Source organism: Meriones unguiculatus, chromosome 4, assembly GCF_030254825.1.
Source record: "Meriones unguiculatus strain TT.TT164.6M chromosome 4, Bangor_MerUng_6.1, whole genome shotgun sequence".
Classification (NCBI taxonomy): domain Eukaryota; kingdom Metazoa; phylum Chordata; class Mammalia; order Rodentia; family Muridae; genus Meriones; species Meriones unguiculatus.
In genome coordinates this window covers 76,619,532-76,639,529 of record NC_083352.1, presented here as the reverse complement: position 1 = coordinate 76,639,529, position 19,998 = coordinate 76,619,532, and the positions used below count along the sequence as shown (strand labels likewise).

At 48.6% G+C, this 19,998-nt stretch overlaps 1 protein-coding gene across 5 annotated transcripts in view; it reads left to right on the top strand.

Moving 5' to 3' along the window:
- Positions 1–19,998, top strand: part of Hip1 (huntingtin interacting protein 1) — a 125,413-nt gene that overhangs the window by 62,554 nt on the left and 42,861 nt on the right. For 4 of the 5 annotated variants that reach the window (XM_060382200.1, XM_021649325.2, XM_021649327.2 and 1 more), the window contains exons 2-6: positions 11,556–11,619; positions 13,554–13,696; positions 14,890–14,946; positions 17,254–17,334; positions 19,330–19,406. In XM_060382200.1, coding sequence (XP_060238183.1) covers positions 11,556–11,619; positions 13,554–13,696; positions 14,890–14,946; positions 17,254–17,334; positions 19,330–19,406 — 422 coding nt within the window. Of the gene's footprint in view, positions 1–6,578; positions 6,678–11,555; positions 11,620–13,553; positions 13,697–14,889; positions 14,947–17,253; positions 17,335–19,329; positions 19,407–19,998 lie in introns of all 5 variants that reach the window. The other variant, XM_060382202.1, reaches the window with a different exon arrangement.

Genomic DNA, 19,998 nt, shown 5'->3' with positions numbered 1-19,998 from the left:
CATTGGTGGTGCCGACCACATCCAGGGAAGATCTTGTCTTCCCACTTCAATTAAGGCAATCTAGATGTTTTCTCACAGACATGTCTAGAAGTGTATTTCATAATGACTTAAAACCCGTTTGTTACGGTATGTACCTGGGCTTACTGTAGCTTGTTATGCTGTGTTTGGTTGATGGCCTTGGGAGGCCTGCTCTTTTCTGAGGGGAAGAGATGGGAAGGTGGATCCAGTGGAGAGGGGAGGTACGGGAGCGGGGGGAGAGGCTTGGAGGGGAGGGAGGTGAAACTGTAGTTGGGATAATGTCCAGAGACACCTGCACAGGACCCTCCTGCTGCCACCAGCACCTTGTGGGTCCCTGTACATCCCTCCCTCAGCTTTGTTTCCTCTGTAACCCTGAGGATACGGGCCCTCGAAAGTTCACACAGCTATTACTGTCTGGGCCACCTGTGCCCATCCAGTACATCTGTTGAGTCCCAAATGTGCAAACACATTATCATCTCTCCATTTGAAACAAACCAACCTTGACCCACCACTTCTTTCCAGCTGGGTCCCCCTGCCCTGCCCCAGGAAAGCAACAAAAATACTGCTAAGCCCTAGCGAGCTGCAGATAGATCCCCTCCTTCCTGTCTTTCATGGCATCTGAGAGAGAAGGGTCAGTCTTTCTAAGGGACCCACACAGCCCCAGTCATGTTCAGTTTTTAGCTCTCTTCATCTGGCTTGTCAGCCACATCCCGTTCACTGATCCCTCTTTGTGAGAGACTTCTCTCTGTGGGCTCCAGGCACCACACTCTTTGTTTTCCCTTCCCTGTAAGCTTTCTTTTCCCTTTCCTCCTTTGCTTCTATATCTCCTTCTTAAACATCTGGGTGACCTTGGTTTGTTCCCAGACTTTTCGTGTGCGTCTTTGGAGAGCTGATCCGTTATTAAACTCTGTCTCTGTTTTGGTGTGGACTACATTTATAAATCTTGGACCCTCCCTATAACAGGGTATCACCATGTAGACCTGGCTGGCCTGAAACTCACAGGGTACCTACCTCTGCCCCTTCCCTCCAGTGCTGCAGCCACACCCAGCTCTACTGTTTTCTTCATGAAGCAGCGTTATCCTTGGCCACTCACTTGAATATTCTCGGTCTTTGTACAGTTTCTAGCGCTGTGATGAAATGCTATGAACTTAAGCACCTTGGGAAGAAAAGGGTTATTTTTCAACTTACAACTTTCTGGTCAGACTCTATCGATGAGTCAGGGCGCAGCTGAACTCACCACTAAAATCTCAAAATTTTCTCAGTTATCCGTTATCTCAGATTACTCTAGCTTGTGTCAAATAGCGCCCCCCCAAAAAAAAAAAAACAAAACAAAAAAACAAAACAAAAACAAAAAAACAATAAAGCAAACCCAGCCAGGATGCTAGTCAGGTCCTCTCATTGAACCACACCACCAGCCTCTTACTGGGGGATTCTAGGAAAGTGCTATAGTGTTGATCCATATCCACAGCCCCACTGGAACTCTTCTAAGTTCCGTATGTGGCTCATCCCACTTGCCCATTTCTCCATTTATAACAAAGAAACCCTGAGCTAGGAATGTAGGTCAGTTGGTAGAATCCTTGCCTAGTTTGCTCATTTATAGTGCTGAGTGGACATCTGATAGGCTGCTTTTATTTAATACCTGAAAACAAGCTCTCGAGTACTCAAACTTTCCCCACGATTCTCTCCATTGCATTTATTTATTTTTGAGGCTGGGTCTCGCTGTGTTGCACAAACTGACCCCACACTCTCTGTGTAGCTAATGCTGGCATCGCACTTGAGATTTCTCCTGCCACAGATTCTTTAGTGTCTGAATTACAGACCTATGCCACCATACATAGCATCTCTCCATCTTGTGGGCAATTTGGTCCTTTTGTTTCCTCTGGAAGATATTCATGGTGTCATTTTTGCTTCTTCCACTTCTTGGCCAGTATCCATGAAACATCCCATCAACAAATCCTGTGTCAGTCCTGAATTCTACAATGAAGAGACAGCTCAGCAGATAAAATGCTTGCTGAGCAAGCGAGAGAATCAAAATTTGGTTCTCCGGAGGTACTAGGAAAATCTGTACTCCCAGCCTGATGAAGGCAGAGCCAGGATTCCTGGAGTGAGCTGGCCAGCCAGATGAACCGTGATGGCAAGTTCTAGGTTTAAATGGGAGACCTGATCTCCAAATACAAAGTGGAAGGAGAATGATGGAGGGAGAGGCCTAATGCCAGCCTCTGCCTGCTCACTCCTATGCACAGACACGCACACACAAAGGCATAAGCATGCTCAAGTACACTACATACACATGTTAACATACATTTCAGTAGCATTCACACTATCCCTGGGTTCTACCCCTAGCACTGACTAAAAAGGAAAAAATAGAAGGATGAGCATGTGCTCATCCTTCCCCTGCTGCCGCCCTCATCTAGGCTGCTGGCATTTGGCCTGAGGTGCTTGTTCCTGTCAGCTGGTCTCAGCACAGTAGCCAGAAGAATGCGATGGACACAAGGGTTGGGGGTGTGGCTCAGTAGAGTGCTTGCCTCGAATTCACTAGTGAGCCCTGGGTTCAGTTTCCAGCATTTCATAAAACCAGGCATAGGGTCCAGGCCTGGAATCCCAGCACTCTGAGGTGGAAGCAGGAGGACCAGAAAGTTCAAGGTCATCCTAAACTACAGTTGAGTTCAAGGTCAGCCTGAGCTCCGTGAGATCACGGACATCTCAAACAAAACAAAACAAAAAGTAAGTCCAACTGAGTCACCACTGTTCCCCCAAACCATTAAACAGTCAGCGTGGTGACACAAACCTTTCATCCCAGCACTGGGGAGACTGAAGCAGGAGCAATGATCCTTAGTTTAGGGCCAGCCTGGGCTACTTACAGTGCCATCTGTATTTCATGACTGTATCACAAAGAGGCAAAATAAATGTACATGTATTTAAAAAAAAAAGTGTGTTGAGTGTTGGAAAAATGTGGAACCATTTCTCCAAGTTTGAAGGGGAGTGGAGACTTGGAGTGGCCCCTAAAGACTTCCTAAGATTGGGGTTACTCTCAGTATTGGGCAAGAGTGGTGCTGAGTGCTTCTAGAAGGCAGGTGACTCGATGCTGGGCTGGCTCTATGCTTACCTGGGAGGGAATCTCTTCTGAGCTTTATGTAACCGCTGTGGTTTTGAGTAAATCACACTTCTGTAAACACAACCCAATTTTAAATGTACGAGTGGAGATCGCTATTTAAAGGTGTGTGATGCCAGTTTCTTTTTTTAAGGTGAACAAATACTCTTTTAATTTTCACTTGGTGTCAATTCCTATTTTTCATGGAGAAAAGTTACATTTACTTTAAAAAAAAAACAAAACCTCAAGGTCTGCTCACTGGAGTCAAGAGAACCTATCTTGACATTACCACTGTCTTTAGGTTTCTTTCTTACTCTTTCCTAACTCTTCCCTCTTGCTTCCTGTCATTGACCCACCCCTCCCCCCAACCCAGGCAGGGTTTCTCTGTGTAGCCCTGCTGTACTTGAACTCACTCTGTTGACCAGGCTGGCCTCAAACTCACAGATCAGCTCCTGATGGGGTTTTTTCTAACTTCCTAAAATGGCTGCCTGTGGTGACTGGAGCGGCTATGGGCATCACATTGGGGTACCTCTATGAGAGGGCGTGTCCCTACTAAGGGCCTGAAGCAACGCTAGCAATCTAGGGACCAGCAACCAGTACAGACTGTCTCCTTGAAGATGAGAGGTCAGTTTGTTTGGAAGCTATTCAGGGTTATGTTGTCTTCATTGGGTTCTTGTTCTTGTCTGACAGATTTGTCCTTTTGAGTCTGATTAAGTCAGAAATGACTAAACATCTGCTAACAGGGAAAGCAAGCAAATGCTCTACCACTGAGCCACACTCTCAGCCCCTTCTACACAGGTGCTCAACCACTGAGCCGCACTCCCAGCCCCTCACTGGGGGATTCCATTGCTGAGCGACGCTTTTAGCCTTAACAACTTTATTCTTGCTGCTTTATAGAGAGCTGACTCTGTGAGGGCAGAGGTAGAGTTGAGGTTCTACAGTATTAAGGGTATGAGGTAAGAGTATCCTTTGTGGAATTAGAACAGGGTTAGGAAGGCAGAAGACATTTGGGAGGGAGAGGCGGTGGGCCTTGGCATTGCTGGGCTTGCATCGAGGACTTCCTGCCTCAGTCATGGGACAGATGGGGTCACTGATGAATCAGCTCTGTGAGCGATGCAGCTGGGTGCTGAGGGCTTCCTGTGCTGCCCATTTCAGCCCTCTACCTACTTTTGTGAAATTGTTGGCATGAAGCTGCTGTGGAAATGGGGTGTGTCAGAGGGCACAAAGAGGGAAGAGAGCTGTTGGGCAACTTAGTGGTTTGAGGGCAGACACAGCCCAACCCTGAACATCTGGATCACTTTCCACAGAAGCCCAGGCAAGAGATGCTGCTAGCAGAATGGAAATCTTGATTTCAGGCTTTGCCTCACTTGTCTGCTATTGTCACCAAATCCCTGATACCTAACTTACGGCTCAAATGGTTGATTCTGGCTCACGGTTTAAGAAGATGCAGTCTACCTTGATGGGAAAGCCTAGCGGAGTACCCAATGGCAGGAACTTGTGGTCAGGACTTCTCTCAATATGGACCAGGAAGCAGAAAGCTCAGATAGAAAGTGCAGCCAGGTCAAGGTTTGACCCCCAAAACCCAGTGACCCACTTCCTCCAGGAAGATCTCTTCTCTCTGAATTTACATTCAAATAGTTTAGCTTAGGGAAGCAGGACATTTTGCATCTCTATTGGTTGCTTTTTCTATTGGAAAATCTAACAAAACAACTTAAAGGAGAAAGGGTTTATTCTAGCACATTCCGTAATGGTGGGAAAGTCAGGGCAGCAGGCAGGGAAATAATGATGGGAGCAGTTTCCTGGCTGCCCACACTGTATTCGCAATCAGGAAGCAGAATATGAATGGGAAATGGGGCTGAGTTACAGAGGTTCAAGGCCCACCCCACAACCTTTCCAAATAGTGTCACTATCTGGGAACAAATGCTTTCACACATAAGCCATGTGGGGGACAGAGAATGGGTGCATTCTGGATGATTGTGAGTGTAAAGATGATGAAGAGATTGCAGTACTTCTTCCAGACAGATGGTATGATGACTAATACTGTCAACAGGATCTGGAGTGACCTAGAACGCTTCCTGGCCTGTCTGTGTCTAGATTAGATTGATTGCAGTGGGTGAACACCCACCCCAATGTATGTGGCACCATCCCATAGGGTTATTCAGAGGCAGCCTACCTGCATCACCACTAGCTCACACTGACTTTCCAGCTGGACTCCTCTTTGGTCCTGATTGGGGTGTTTCCTGTTAAAAAGAAGCAAGCATGGAAAACAGAAGAGCAGAAAGGGGGAGAGGAAGAGAAAAATGGAAAAGGAAATGGATGAAGGAAAAGGAAATGGAAGAAGGAAAGGGGAAACAAAAACAAATTTAAAAAAGCACAAATAGTGTCTTTTTATTTTTTATGTGAATGGTGTTTTGCTTGCATGCATGTATGTGTGCCATGTGTGTGCCTGGTACCTGCAGCAACAAAAAGAGAGCACCGGATCCCATGTAAGTGGAGTTTTGGACAGTTGTAAACCACCATGTAAGTGCTGGGAGTGAAACAGCTAGGCTCTTGACCACTGAGCCATCTTTCCAGACACTCTTTTTATTTTTGTGTAATATGAGAATTAAACTGAAGGTCTCCTGCATGCAAAACAGGCACTGTACCACTGAGACATGCCCAAGACCTCTACCAGGTGATTCTAGGTAGCTACTGTGTCTCTGGGCTATGACTCCCAGCCCCTCACTGGGGAATTATAGGCAGGTGCTCCACCACTGAGCTACAGCAATAGCTGCTACTGCTGCTGCTTCTTCTCTTCTTCTTCTCTTCTTCTTCTTCTTCTTCTCTTCTTCTTCTTCTTCTTCTTCTTCTTCTTCTTCTTCTTCTTCTTCTTCTTCTTCTTCTTCTTCTTCTTCTTCTTCTTCTCCTTCTTCTTCTTCTTCTTCTTCTTCTTCTTCTTCTTCTTCTTCTTCTTCCTCTCCCTCTCCCTCTCCCTCTCCCTCTCCCTCTCCCTCTCCTTCTCCTTCTCCTTCTCCTTCCTGTTTTGTTTTCTGTTCCTCTCCTCTGGTCCTTTTTTGGGTGTTCTTTCTAACCTCAGCAGTTGGTCTTCCTCTGGCCCCTTGCCTGTGGCTACATCCCAATCCAGTGCACATCCTCTCTGCCTACTCCTGCTAGTTTGGCCTTGGTTGCCCAAAGGCTGGGCTGCCACCCAAAGCTGTGTGCGTGACTGGACAATGTCCTGTCGGCCCTGCAAGCAAGCACAGTCTCCACTCCCCCCTCTAGGAGCAAGGCTCCAAAACTTCCCATTGGTCACTTCCAGGCTAGTGTGCCTGGAGGGAGCCTGTAAATAGAGAGGACTGGAGAGGGAGGAAGAGAACTTGAGAGAAAGCCTCCCTTCCTGCAGTGCCTGCTGATAATTGGCTCTCAGGGACCAGCTGGGGACACAAGGGCCAGCTGGGCCAGGAAGTGTTGTACAATGCTGTTCTTTCAGGAGAGCTGCTGCTGGCCTTAGGTCCCGTGTGACTCCAGTGGAATAAAGGGAACAGAGTGTTCTCAAAGGATGTTCTCGAACCTAGACCCCTCTCCAGAGGTGAGACACAGAGCCCCCAACTTCCACCCCCTGCCCTGGAAGCACCCCTCCCCCTGCTCGCACTGTCCTTTGCCTGCAGAAGAACCAGATCCATCCAGACCAAATGATTTCCCTCAGTGCCTGCGCAGCAGCCGAGTGGTGTGGGGGAGTGGGCAGCAGTAAGGCCTGGGGACCTTGTCCTGTCCTGCTTTAGAGGGTGTGAGGCAGCGTAGAAGGAGAAATCAGTGCCTAACTCTGGCTGTGTGTTGTATGTGCATATGTGCACTGTATGTGTATGTGTGGTGTACAGATGTGTTCATGTGTGCACATGGAAGTCAGAGGTCAACTTCCAGTGCCGTGGTTGCTCTCCGTCTTGTTTTTTTTCTAGGAAGGCTCTCACTGAACACAGGCTCATCTGACCAGTGATCTAGGGATCTGCCTGTCTCTGCCTTGTGCTGTGCTCCCCAGATGGGTTATAAGATGTGTGCCACGCCTGGATTCTATGTGGGTGCTAGGGATCAGACTTGGGGTTCTTGCTTGAATGGCAGGCACTTTACAGGCTGGGGAAGACACCTCAGCCCCTTGGATTTTACTTTGTTTTGTTTGAAACCAGGTTTCTCTGTTTAGCGCTGGCTGTCCTTGAACTCACTCTGTAGACCAGAGCCATGCTGTAGACTCCATGACCAGGCCTTGAACTCATAGAGATCCACCTGCCTCTGTCTCTCAAGTGCTGGGATTAAAGGCGTGTACCACCAGCACCTGGCTTGGATTTTAGCCTTCATTGGAGAAAGGCAATTGTCTGAAAGGTATACATTTATGACCCTGGCCTGATGACAAAGCACATCCTAGTGCAGCCTAGGCTACATAAAACCCCATGTCTATGTACCAGAGGGGACAGGGTATTGTACAAAAACTGGTAAAATGTAGCTGCTAGATTATTTATCTATTTATGGTTTTTCCAGACAGGGTTTCTTGGCTGTCCTGGACTCGCTTTGTAGACTTTGAACTCACAGAGATCCACTTGCCTCTGAGATTACAGGCATGCGCCATTGCACCTGGCTGAACATTTATTTATGCAGAGGCTAAGGCTCACACATGCCAAGAGGCGCATGTGGAGTTCAGAGGACAATATGCAGGAGTCTGCTGTGTAGGTTCTATTGACTGGATCAGTTGCCAGGCTTAGCCACAAGCACCTTTTCCTGAGGAGCCCCCTCACCAGCCCCAAAATGTAGTCTTTGTAATGTGGGTAGATATAGGAGTATGTGTGATGGCAGATGGGACATGAAGGTGTCTTCTGGCACACTGGTCCTAATGGAACATCTGCCCCAAAACATAAAAGTGACCGACTGAGGGCTCTGGGTGACCCAGAGCTGTCCCCACCCCCATCTTGAGGCGGGTGTTAATATTGCCTAGCATAACCTTGAACCCGCTTCCTAGCCCTCCTGCTTCAGCTTCCTCCAGCAGCTGGGGTTATAGGTTAACACCTCTAAGCCTGGTCACGTCACAGCTTGCTGTAAATAGAGTCCAGCATGAGCCAAACATGGTGGCACATAATTGTTAATTCTAGCTCGGAGAAGACTGAGGTTGAAGGATTGTGAGTTCCAGGTTAGCCTGTGGTAGTGAGTTGGGTGAGCTGGGGAATACAGCGTAGTTGCCTAGTAGGTGTGAGGGCAGTGGATTCCAGCCCTAGCACCGTGTAAACAGGGCATGGTAGTGCACACCTGTACCTCAGCCCTTAGGAGCCAGAGGCAGAAAGATCAGAAGTTCTAGGCTGTCCTCTGCTACATAGAGAGTTCAAGGCCAGCCTGGGATAAATGAGACTCTGTCTCAGCACAACCCAAAACTGGAGAATGTTGAAGCTTGGGCCTGCCTTGTGCCTCACTGCCCTGAGCGGCTCTGCTGGTTACAGAAACTGAGCTGTTGCTGCGAACCATGGCAGGGCCTCTGGTTCCCAGGCTCCTCCACAGTAGTGAGTGTCACCAGGAGAATGTGGGGTACACTGGCAATGCTGAATGAGCTCTTTCGAACCCTCCCCCCAACCCAGCCCCAGCACATGTAGCCCAGCTGCAGGAGAGGATGTAGGTTAATAGCTAGGTCAGGGGATCTACAAGTGCCCCAAGCAATTTATGATGGTTAGTATTCCCATTTTACATTCTGTGTGTGTGTGTGTGTGTGTGTGTGTGTGTATGGCGTGGAAGTGAAGTGCCGGGTGCATGTGTGAAGGTCGGGGGTCAGTTTTCTTCTGCCGTGCAGGTCTAGGGGATTGGTGGTGAACACATTTAACCCACTGAGCCATCTTGCTGGCTTGGTGGTTAGTATCTATTGTCAGCTTGGCAGGACCTGGAACCACCGGAGACAGCCCGTGCACCTGTCTCTGAGGGAGTTTCCGGATTGAGTTAATTTAGATGGGAAACCCCACTCTAAAGGTGGCCAGCCGCCTCCCGCTCCCACTGCCACGCTTTCCCATCATGATGGACTGTGTACCCTCAGACCGTGAGCCACAATCGACCCTGTCTCCCTTGTGTTGCTTTGGTTAGGTATTTTGTCTCAGGAATGAAAAGCACAACTAGAACATGTCTTCTCCTCCAAGCCCTGTGCTAGACTAGGTCCTTCTCGGGTGCGCTGGACCCAGGCTTAGAGGCAGCGACTCTCTAAATACAATGCAGCAAGCCCCTGCCCTGCTCAAGAGCCTTCTATGGGTCCCCAGCCAGCACCAGTCACGCTGTCTTTATTATCTATCATCCTGTTCCACACAGCAGGGACCTCCTCTAGCTTTAACTGTCCGTCTTTCTCTCAGTCAGCCAGGGAGGTGATTGACAGGCAAAGTGAGCTAGACTTACACCCGGGAATGAGGGGTCAGTGGCTGGTGGGAGCCGAGTAACTGCAAGAAGAAATTCCCATCCGTCACACCGTCTTTTAGTTTATTTTTTTGAAGCAGGGTCCCACCTAGCCCAGGCTGCCCTTGAGTGCCCTAGATTGCTGAGGCTGGCTCTGAAGAAGATCAAGGGGTCCTCTTGCCTCTTCCTCCAAAACATTAGGGTTACAGATAAGCTAGCATGTGCCACTTCATCAGGGTGCCTGGGTGCTCAGTTAGTAGGTCATTTTCCTAGTACTCATGAAGTCTGGGGTCCCAGCACCATTATAAATCAGTACTGGAGACACTCAGGATGGGGAGGCAGGAGGGTCAGAAGTTCAGGGTCATTCCTGGCTATACATAAAGTTTGAAGCAGTCCAGTCGAGCATGTTTTTATATATGTTTTTGAGTGCTTCCATAATGAAAGGTTTAAAAATAATTTAGACAAACAAAATTAAAAAAAAAAGTTTTTTTTTTTTTTTATATGGATGCTTTGTTTGCCTGTATCTCTGTGCTTGGTAACCATAGAGACAAAAAGGCACATCAGATTCCTTGGAGCTAGAGTTACTGATGGTTGTAAGACACCTTGTGGGTGCTGGGAACGGAACCTGGGCCCACTGTAAGAACCGCTGGTGCTCTTAACCACTGAGCCATCTCTCCAGCTCCAAACAAAACATTGTGAGCACATATTCCCGCTCCTGGAAACTTACCCCTTAGATATGAGAACATTGGTTAATATGAATATGTGGAGCTGGACCCGGTGGTACAATACCTACAACCTCTTCTACCACAGGAGGCTGAGATGTGGGGGGAGGGGTCTTGTATCAGTGGCTGTCTGGGGTACGAAGTTCGTTCAAGGCCTGCACAAGCAACCTAGTGAGACTTTGCCTCAAAAATCTAAAAGTAAGCGTTGGGCATGCCCCATGTGCCGGCTGGTAGGGGTGCCCATCTTTAGTCCCAGCACTCAGGAGGCTCAGGCAGGTGGGTCATGTGAAAGTAAAACAAAGGGGGTACAGTCCACCCCACAATGCACAGAATAAATAAATGTAATTTAATAAAACCTTTTTCAGAAAAAGCCAACAGCAGAGGCTTGGCAGGTGGCTCAGCAGTGAGGAACAGGTACTGTTTTTGTAGAGCGCCTGAGTCCAGCTCCCACGTCCCGGCCTCTTCCACCACCTGCTTGCCTGTGCATCGGCACACACACATATAATTTTGAAAAGTAATAAAGCTCAAAAAAATCATCAACAACAATAAAATAACCTAGATGGTATGATACCAAATTATTCATCTGTCAAGGTTAAAATTAACTGCAAAGGAATCATTTCATGTTTTTTCTGTGTGACTGTGGAAGGAAAGGGGATCTGCCCTCAAGCTGGAAAATGGCCAGGAGTGGATGGAGGGTCAGGGAAAGCCCATGGAAGGTGTGTTTACTATTTGGGGGAAGGTACTTGCCACAGCTCTTGTGTGAAGGTCAGGGACACCTTTGTGAATGGGGCTCTCCCATTCCATCTTCATGGGGTCCAGTTGTCAAGCTTGCTGGGCCAGCACCTTTCCTGGCTGAACCATCTCGCCAGCCCCAGGTGGGAAGGTTTAGAGGTGGCACAGGGGTGGCTGGCCAGTCTCAGGCTGCAGCAGCTTCCTGACATCAGCAGCTCTTCCTCTTGTACTCTGAGGAATAATGTTTCCCTGGGGATGAAGAAGCCTTCCTTTGTGTGGCCCCTTAATTACCATGCTGTTGTGCCAAGCCAGTGAGTAGCAGGCGGGTGCAGCAGCTTTGCCAGGCAGCAAAGCCCGCTCCCTTGGGACAGCCTGGGACAGCTGGTCTGGGAGTGCTGCCCACCTCTGCGCCCACTCCCTCCCCCAAGCTCGGGATTTAAGCCGAAGATCTAGGGCCCCGAGACCATCCAGGGCTCTCATCAGCACCAAGGGTCGTTGGAGGAGGGGGGTTGCGAGGAAAAGGAACGGATGGGAAGTTGGGAGGGTCTCAGTCACTCTTAGAGGCTTATTTATTTCATCTGTTTCCCCTCCCCCTCCTTGTTTTGCAGACTGTCAGCGTCAATAAGGCCATTAATACGCAGGAAGTGGCCGTGAAGGAAAAACATGCCAGGAATATCCTTTTTGGATTGGATCCTTGGGAGGCCAACCAGATGGGGGGTCAGATGGTAGGAACTGAGGTCAGGAGGAAGCTCCTTACTCAGCAACAAGAGTAACCCTTGCCAGGGACTAGAGCCTGCAGACAGAAGCCACTTCTGGTATAGCTGAAGACCCAGAGAGCGCTGGTCCTAGAAAACCCAGCCTGGCAATGTCCAAGGGTCCTAGGACACCAGCCAGCCCAGGCCTCTTCTATTTATTTAGTTAGTTAAATTTATTTTGAGATGGAGTCTCATGTAGCCCAGGCTGGCCTCAGATTCACTGTGTAGCTGAGGATACCCTTGAACTCCTGACTTCCTGACTGCTGGGATTGTAGACGAGTACCACCACACTCAGTTTTTATGCAGTACTGGGGTGAAATCTGGGGCTTCATGCATACCAGACAAATTCTTCATCAACTGAGCTACATTTATTTTTTTTATTTGCTTATTTTATTATGTGTATGTGTGTTTACCTGCATATATGGCTAAGTGCCACATGCCTGCAGTTCACAAGGAGGCCAGAAGAGGGCATTGGATCTTCTGGAACTGGAGTTACAGACAGTTGTGAGCTGTTGTGTGGGTGCTAGGAATCAAACCTGAGTCCTAGAAGAGCAGCCAGCGTTCCTTACCGCTGAGCCACCTCTCCAGCCCACACTTGTTTATTGATGGGTTTCAATAGTGCTGGTTTTGAGACAGGGCCTCATTGTGTCCTCCAGGTTGGCCTTAAAATTGGGATTCTCCTGCCTCAGGATCCCACTGGGATTATAGGTATGTGTCACCATGCCCAGCTTGTACCCTCACTTCAATCATAAAAAAGCCTTCTGAGCAGGTTCAGCGTGCAAAGGTACATGCCTTGCTAGTCAAGACTGAACCCACAGCATGAGAAGCATCGTCAGGGATCCACACAAGTGCCAAAGCACGCTCCCCCACAGTCACACAGGCACAGCACACACATGAACAGTGATCATGAGTAAAACAATGGTGAAAGGAGATGGGCAGGGGTAGCTCACACTTTTAATCCCAGCACCCTGGGAAGCAGAAGCAGGTAATCTCCGTGTGTTGGAGGCCAGCCTGGTCTACAGAGCAAGTTTCAAGACAGCCAGGGCTATGCCGAGAAACTCCACCTCAAAAGAAAAAGTGAAAGGGGAAATAGGTATTAAAATGTTGGCAGTGCTCAGTCCCACCCTTCACCTGGCTGATCCAGAGATGATGAGCCAAGCCCAACCCTGTCCAGGACCACACGTGCAGGTTACAAAGGGGCTTCCCTCTCAAGATGCTTCCACTTCTGGGGGCCGTGGTGGCACAGGCCCGGACTCTCGGCCACTGGGAGGTGATCTCCGTGAGGTGGAGGGCTCTTTTGGTTCAGACACCAGAGCGTTCGCTTAGCATGCGTAGAGCCCTCCGTCCCGGCCCAAGCATCACGGAAATGAGGTGTGGGCCCGCTTCCCGGTAGTCTCAGAAGTCTGGAAGTGGAGATGGAGGAGCAGAGTTAACACGCTAAGTTCCAGGCCAACCTCAGCTACTTAAATGTCGACCCTGTCTCAAAACTCCAGGTGGTAGGAACCAGTCAGATGGCTCAGCAGAGGTAAAGGAGCTTGCCATCCAGCCTGATGACCTCGAGACCTCCCACAACACACGGAACTACTCCAGTGTTGTCCTCTGACCTGCACACATGTACCTGGCATATGAGTGCGCACACATAATAATACATAAATAAGTTAAAATGTGATTTTAAGAAAGACAGTTCATTTTTAGAGGCAACATGTAAAATAGAGAACAAGGTATTTTATACCCTCAGCCTCCAAGCTGCCAAGGCAACCGCGTAGGATGTGGGGTCTTAGCAGTGAGCAATGGCCCCCGCCCATAGCCGTCCCCCTCCAGCGAGCCCTTGTTTTCCCTGACTCCCCTCACCGTGCATCCTGGGCACCCACCACGAGAAAGGGGCACAGACCTTTTGGTCCGTGGTCAACCGACTGCCTCTCTCCAGCAACGCCATGCTGTGCTGGAAGTTCTGCCACGTATTCCACAAACTCCTCCGAGACGGACATCCAAACGTGAGTCCCTGGGGCTGCGGGGGGACCAGCGGGACATGTGGGGATAGTGGAACCCGATTCCCACCCAGTGAACAGATGAATTGAAGCTTTAAAGATATGTGTTTATTTGTGTGCGTGTGTCTCTGTGAGTGCAATCCACATGTGTCCAGGTACCTGACAAGGCTGAAAGAGGGTGTCAGATCCCCTGGAGCTGAAATTGCCAGGATGTTGTGAGCAACCCAGTGTGGGGACTGGGAAAGAAACTCTGCAGGACCTTGGAAATACAACTGCCAAGCCATCTCTTCAGCCCTAGGAACTGAATCTTTAAAACTATTTTATTCAGAGAACCAGCAATTGGAGAAGATCATGTCTTCTAGCTCACCTTTTTAGTTTCCAAACTTTTTAAAAGATTTTATTTACTTTATGTATGAGTATGCTATCTGCACGTACACCTACATGCCAGAGGGCATCAGATTCCACTGTAGATGGCTGTGAGTCACCATGTGGTTGCTAGGACCTGAACTCAGGACCTCTGGGAGAGCAGACAGTGCCCCTAGCCATCTCTCTAGCCCCTTCTAGCTCACCTTAATCAAGCATGTTATATAGGGAGAAGGGCTGGAGACAAAGGTTGTCAGTCATTTCAGGCTTCAGCCTTGCCCCTTCGGTCAGGAGGTTGGCCATATTTGTGATCATGAAGTTCCGCTTTGTGGTATTTATGCATCTTCTCTCATTGATGGATGCCTGGGCTCAAATGTTTGTTGAAATACTGTTGAAGTCAGTGTCACTCAGAACAAACTGCCTGCGTGAAGCCAGTAACGCCGTTTATGTATGGTCACTTCTAACAATGTGGCGTACAGGTGTCTTTATAATTCAGACTATAGAAGTGTCCCCACACACTTTTATCCCCTCTGTCCCCTGTGAAAAACAGCTGCCAGCTCAGCACGATGGTCCCTGGAACCCAAGATCGGGGGGAGAACTGATATCTGAAAATTGTTCACTAATCTTCACATGTATTCTGAGGCACCTGCACCTATCCACGCACGCGTGCACATGCGCCCACACACGCACATGCACACACACACACACACACACATACGCACGCACACAGGCGGTGGGTGCCTCCCTTCTGATGCGTCCCTTCACCTCCCCAGGCCCAGGCAGACTGTTCTCTGGCCACCTCTGTCTCTTCTTATGGCTCCTCTCTTCTTTTCTAGGTGCTAAAAGACTCTCTGAGATACAAAAATGAATTAAGCGACATGAGCAGGATGTGGGTGAGTACGGAGAAGTACCTGGGCCCCCTCCCCTTACTCCCAGACACAGCCAGACACAGACTATGGTATGTAACAAGTTGTCTCCTGCCTCTTGGTTTTGTTTGGCTGAGACAATGTCTTATGGAACATGGGCTATCCTCAAACTGACTACATAGCCAAGGTTGGCCTAGAACTCATGATCTTCCTGTCCCCTCTTCCTGTGTGCTGGAATCACAGGTGTGCATGGCCAAGTCCAATTTATATGGGGGGGTGGGGGTGGGCACTCTGCCCACTGAATCACATCCCCAGCCCTTCTCTTGATTGTTGAGTTTCTTCTATGAGTCTTGGGGTTGAGCTGAGGATGCCAGCACGTCCCCGGAGGCTACAGGAAAGTCCTGGGTCCCCAGAGTCTGTGCTGACAACAGAATTCCATATGGTGGAGTTAGAATCCCTCACAGGGACTTGACACTATAATTTGCCCTTTGGTCACAGTACACTGCAGTTTTAGTACATTGCTGGAGAGATGGCTCAGCAGTTGGTGGCTCATTGTCACCTCTAACTCCAGGAGTCAGTGGCCTCTCTGTCCTCCTCAGACATACACACATGCAGTACACAGACCCATATACACACAGAGCAGCTCTCCACCTAATAATAAAAATATTAAAAACTAAAGTTTTAATATTTGTTTGTTTGAGGTTTCCGTACATAGCCCAGACCAGCCTAGAACTTGTACTTTTGTTTTTGTTTTTGTTTTTGTTTTGTTTTGCTTTGTTTTGTTTTTTGAGACAGGGTTTCTCTGTGTAGCCCTGGCTGTCTTGGAACTCACTCTGTAAACCAGGCTGGCCTGTCTCTGCCTCCCGAGTGCTGGGATTAAAGGCATATGCCATCACACCACACTAAGGCCTCCACCTTGTTTCTTGAGGCAGAACCTCCCTGGACCCGCGGCTCACCGATCAGTGTAAGCTGGTTGTCCACTGAGCCCTCCCGCCGCTGCCTCCCCAGCTCTGGGATTGCAGACATGCACTGTGGGTGCCAGGAATGCAGCTCTGGCCCTCAGCATGCACCATACACCTGAGCATCCCACAGACGTTTTTATCCTTTTTAAAAAAATCTCAGCCCTCACTTTCTTACAGATTGATTGGGTCTCCCTTTGTAGCCCAAGCTGGCCTCCAATTCCCAATCCTCCTGCCTCAGCTTCCCCAGTGCTTGGATTGCAGATGTACAGGCCCACATGTGACTTCTTTTAAAATATCTTTCTTTAAAATGTATTTTATTTGTATTTTTCTGTGTGTGCGGGGTATTGACATAGGCCAGAAGAGGGTGTCACATTCTTTGGAGCTGGAGTTACAGGCAGTTGTGAGCTGGGAACTGAACTCTGGCCTTTGCAAGAGTAGCATGCACTCTTGACTGCTGAGCCATCCCTCCAGACCCCCTTTACAAGATCTTGTCCTTGCAAATAGTTTATAGCTATATTAGTGATACACATGGCATACATTGCTTTTTATCATCTCATCATCTGTGCTTAGAGCTCTGTTTGGCTATCTGGCATTTATGGTGAATTTTAGTTATTCTTCACATTTTCCTTTTGTGCTATCGCGGCACCTCCCACCCCCACCCCACCCCACCCTGGGAATGCAATTCTTTGGAGTCAGTAACGAAGACAGGTTCCTCCAGAGAGGACCTGTGCTTGCCTGCATTGAGATCCCTCTCATGTAAGCGCACCGCTCGAGGTTAATGAGTTCTGGGAAGGTCCCCCAGGGGACTGTCTACTGGGTCTCTTTCCCCACAGTGGATATTCTTTTTTTCATCCCAGGAGTGGGGAGAGAAAATAGAAACTGATGGCGTTCAAGGCTTTCCTCCGTATTAGAGCGCTGGCTAGGGATGGACACACTTTACATGTTTATTTATTCTTTAGGTTGCATGCCTGTGTGCGTGCGTGTTTTGTGTAGGGGAGGGGTACATGGTGACATTCAAACATGGCCGCCGGAGGCAGGGTTTTTGCTCTCGTGTAGCACCCTGAGGTTGTCCGGCTTGGTGGCAAGCCGCTTTACTCTCTGCTGTTTTTCTGCCCCATCTTTTAAAATTGCATTTATTATGTGTGTTGGGATGGGTAGGGGTGCATGAGTGACACCATGTTGAAGTCAGACAATGCCTTGCCTGTGGTAGTCAGCCCTCCCCTTCCACTTCCATTGTGTGGTCCCAGGGATTAAACTCCAGTTGTCAGGCCTGGCAGCCCTCCTTCCTCACCCAGCAATCAGCAGGCCCAAGTAAAAGACTTAATAGAAGCCTGCCTCCAAACTGATGCCTCGTCCTCTCTTCTCCCCTAAGGGCCACCTGAGCGAGGGCTACGGACAGCTGTGCAGCATCTACCTCAAACTGCTGAGAACAAGGATGGAATACCACACCAAAGTGCGTAGCTGCCAATCTCCCAGGCACCTTCCCCTTCACTCCACCCCTCCATCAACCTACCCTCAGACCTCCCTCCAGCCTCTCCTTGGTCTTTGTTATCACTTCAGGGAGTGGGGATGCTATGGCCCAACTCTGTGAGGAGAAATGAACTGACAGAAGAGTGGTCAAAGACTCCAGGATGTGGCCAGCCTTTTGACCTATGACCATGGAGTCCTTCTGTTCTGCATTCTACAAATATGATAACAACACACATCCATTTTCCCTGGGTTAAAAAATGGGAAATAGTCACACACACACATACACACACACACGATTTATTTATTCATAGTTTGTGGTCCGCATATATGTGTGTGTGCCATGTGCATGCAGTGCCCAACAAGACCAGAAGAGGGCAGTAGAGCCTCTGGAAGTAAGAGCTATAAACAGTTGTGAGCTTCCTTAGGGGTGAACTGAACCCATCCCCCTCCTGGCTTTTTGTTTTTAATTGTATTTTACTTTATTTTATTTATTTGTGTGATTTTTGGTGGTGGTGGGCTCAAAAAACAATTTACAAAAATCAGTTCTCTAAGGTCTGGAAAGATTGCTCAGAGTATAGGCTGCTTTTTTTCAATAGGAATAGGGTTCAGTTCGCAGCACTTAATCACAGTTTATAGCCATCTCTCACTGCAGTTCTAGGGATCCCTAGAACCCTTCTCTAGACTCTGTGTGCACCAAGCATGCACGTGGTGTACATACATGTGAGTGCAAGCAAAGTACTCATATACAGAAATAAAAATATATCTTAAAAAAATTTTTTTAGAGACAGGTGGCCTTTAGTCCCAGTACTTGGGAGACAGAAGGAAGCAGATCTCTGTGAGTTTGAGGCCAGCCTGGTCTGCAGAACGAGTTCTAGGACAGCCAGAGCTATACAGAGAAACCCTGTCTCGAAAAAACAAGTCTTTTAGAGGATAAAATAATTAATAAATCAAATGTACCCTTTAAACTATTAGGAAAAAAGAAAAGTTTATTCTCTCTCTCTACCATGTAGCCCCAAGCATCAAATGCAAGTAAAAACAACCCAGAGAGAGAGAGAGAGCTCTTTAAGAGTGATAAAGCAAAAACAAATCCAGTCTCACCTTCTTCTAGCACATTGTCAAGGGGAGTTTAGAAGCTCCTTGATGCAGAGTCCACCTATCTTTCTATGACGGCTTTCCATGTCCTATGGTTATTTGGCTACTGACGCAGGAAGATTACTTGAATCTAGGAGCTAAGTGGGCAGAGTGCTTCCCTAGCATATATCCAGCCTTGGGTTCCATCCCCAGCATTGCAGAAAACTTGTATAGTGCACACCTGTAATCCCAGCACTCAGGAGGTAGAGAAAAGAGGGTTACAAGTCAAAGTCGGCCTTAGCTACATAGTGTATTTCAGTTCAGGCTGGCCTGCATGGTACCCTGCCTCAAAACAAAACCCAAACCACTTGAATACATGGGTCTGTCTCTTCTGGACTCCCATGAGCGCCTAATAGCAGCTCTGGTAAACTGCCAAGGCTGAGAAGATTGACTGGAAATCAGAAGGAACCAGCACTAAGTGTCTGCTGCCCAGGGATTCCAGATGATTGGCAGAACAACATTCTAACATACTGAGACTCATTGCACCTTGGGAGGAACATGCTTAGAGTGTTCCAGGGCCCATGTTGCAGGGGAGGAACCTTCAGCTCCAAAGATGGATAATGGATAAGAAATGTTTTTTCTCAGGAGCCAGTAAGGGGTCTGTGTCCTGCTTTCCTCCAAAGGGTATAGTTGACAAAGGGTCTGCTCCATGCTTAATACTGGCAGCTTAATATTGGCACTGGTCTCACTGAGCTGTATAGGGGCTTCCCCCCAACCCAAGGTACCAGGGATTGAAGCCAGTCTTTATCTCTACCTTTAAAGCCATGTCCTCAAACAAGCACTCTACCCACTAAGCTGCATCCTCAGGTGCTTCATTCTTCCTTCCTTTACCCAAATTCCCTCGCAGAATCCCAGGTTCCCGGGCAACCTTCAGATGAGTGACAGGCAGCTGGATGAGGCTGGCGAAAGTGACGTTAACAACTTGTAAGTGGCCATCCTTTTACTGGAGACCCAGTAGGGAAGCTTTTGTGATTTGGATTTTGCTCTTGGTGATGGCGAGAGGGCCTGGTGGGAGTGAAAGGCTGAGGTGAAGAAAGAGAAGAACCCTGAGTAACTTAGCCTCAAGGCCACTCACCACTAGTGCTTTATCCGTCTGGAATCCTGCCCAGACATTTTTCACCATGGCTTCCTTGTTGTAGCCTCCACTTCCAACCCAAAACGAAGCCCTGTCATCTCTCTTGTCCCCTGTGTATTCTTGAGGGCTTAGTTGTTAAATAATTTTAATAATATATGCTTAGGGGGAAGCTGGGGTATGTGCTTGAGAGGAACTCTGAGGTTGGGGAAGCTGGACAGAGTGCGGGGGTGCTGTGAAAACCTGGCTTTGTGGCTGGGAGTATGGCTCAGCAGTTGAGCACTTGCCTAGAATCTCCTAGTGAGGGGCAAGGATGTGGCCCAGGGGTAGAGCACCGGCCTAAAGTGCCCCAGGGAAGTGCTGGGGGCGTGGTTCCGTGATGGTAGAACTATTGCATAGAATTCCCAGGGAGGTGCTGGGGGTATGACTTAGCTGTATCACACT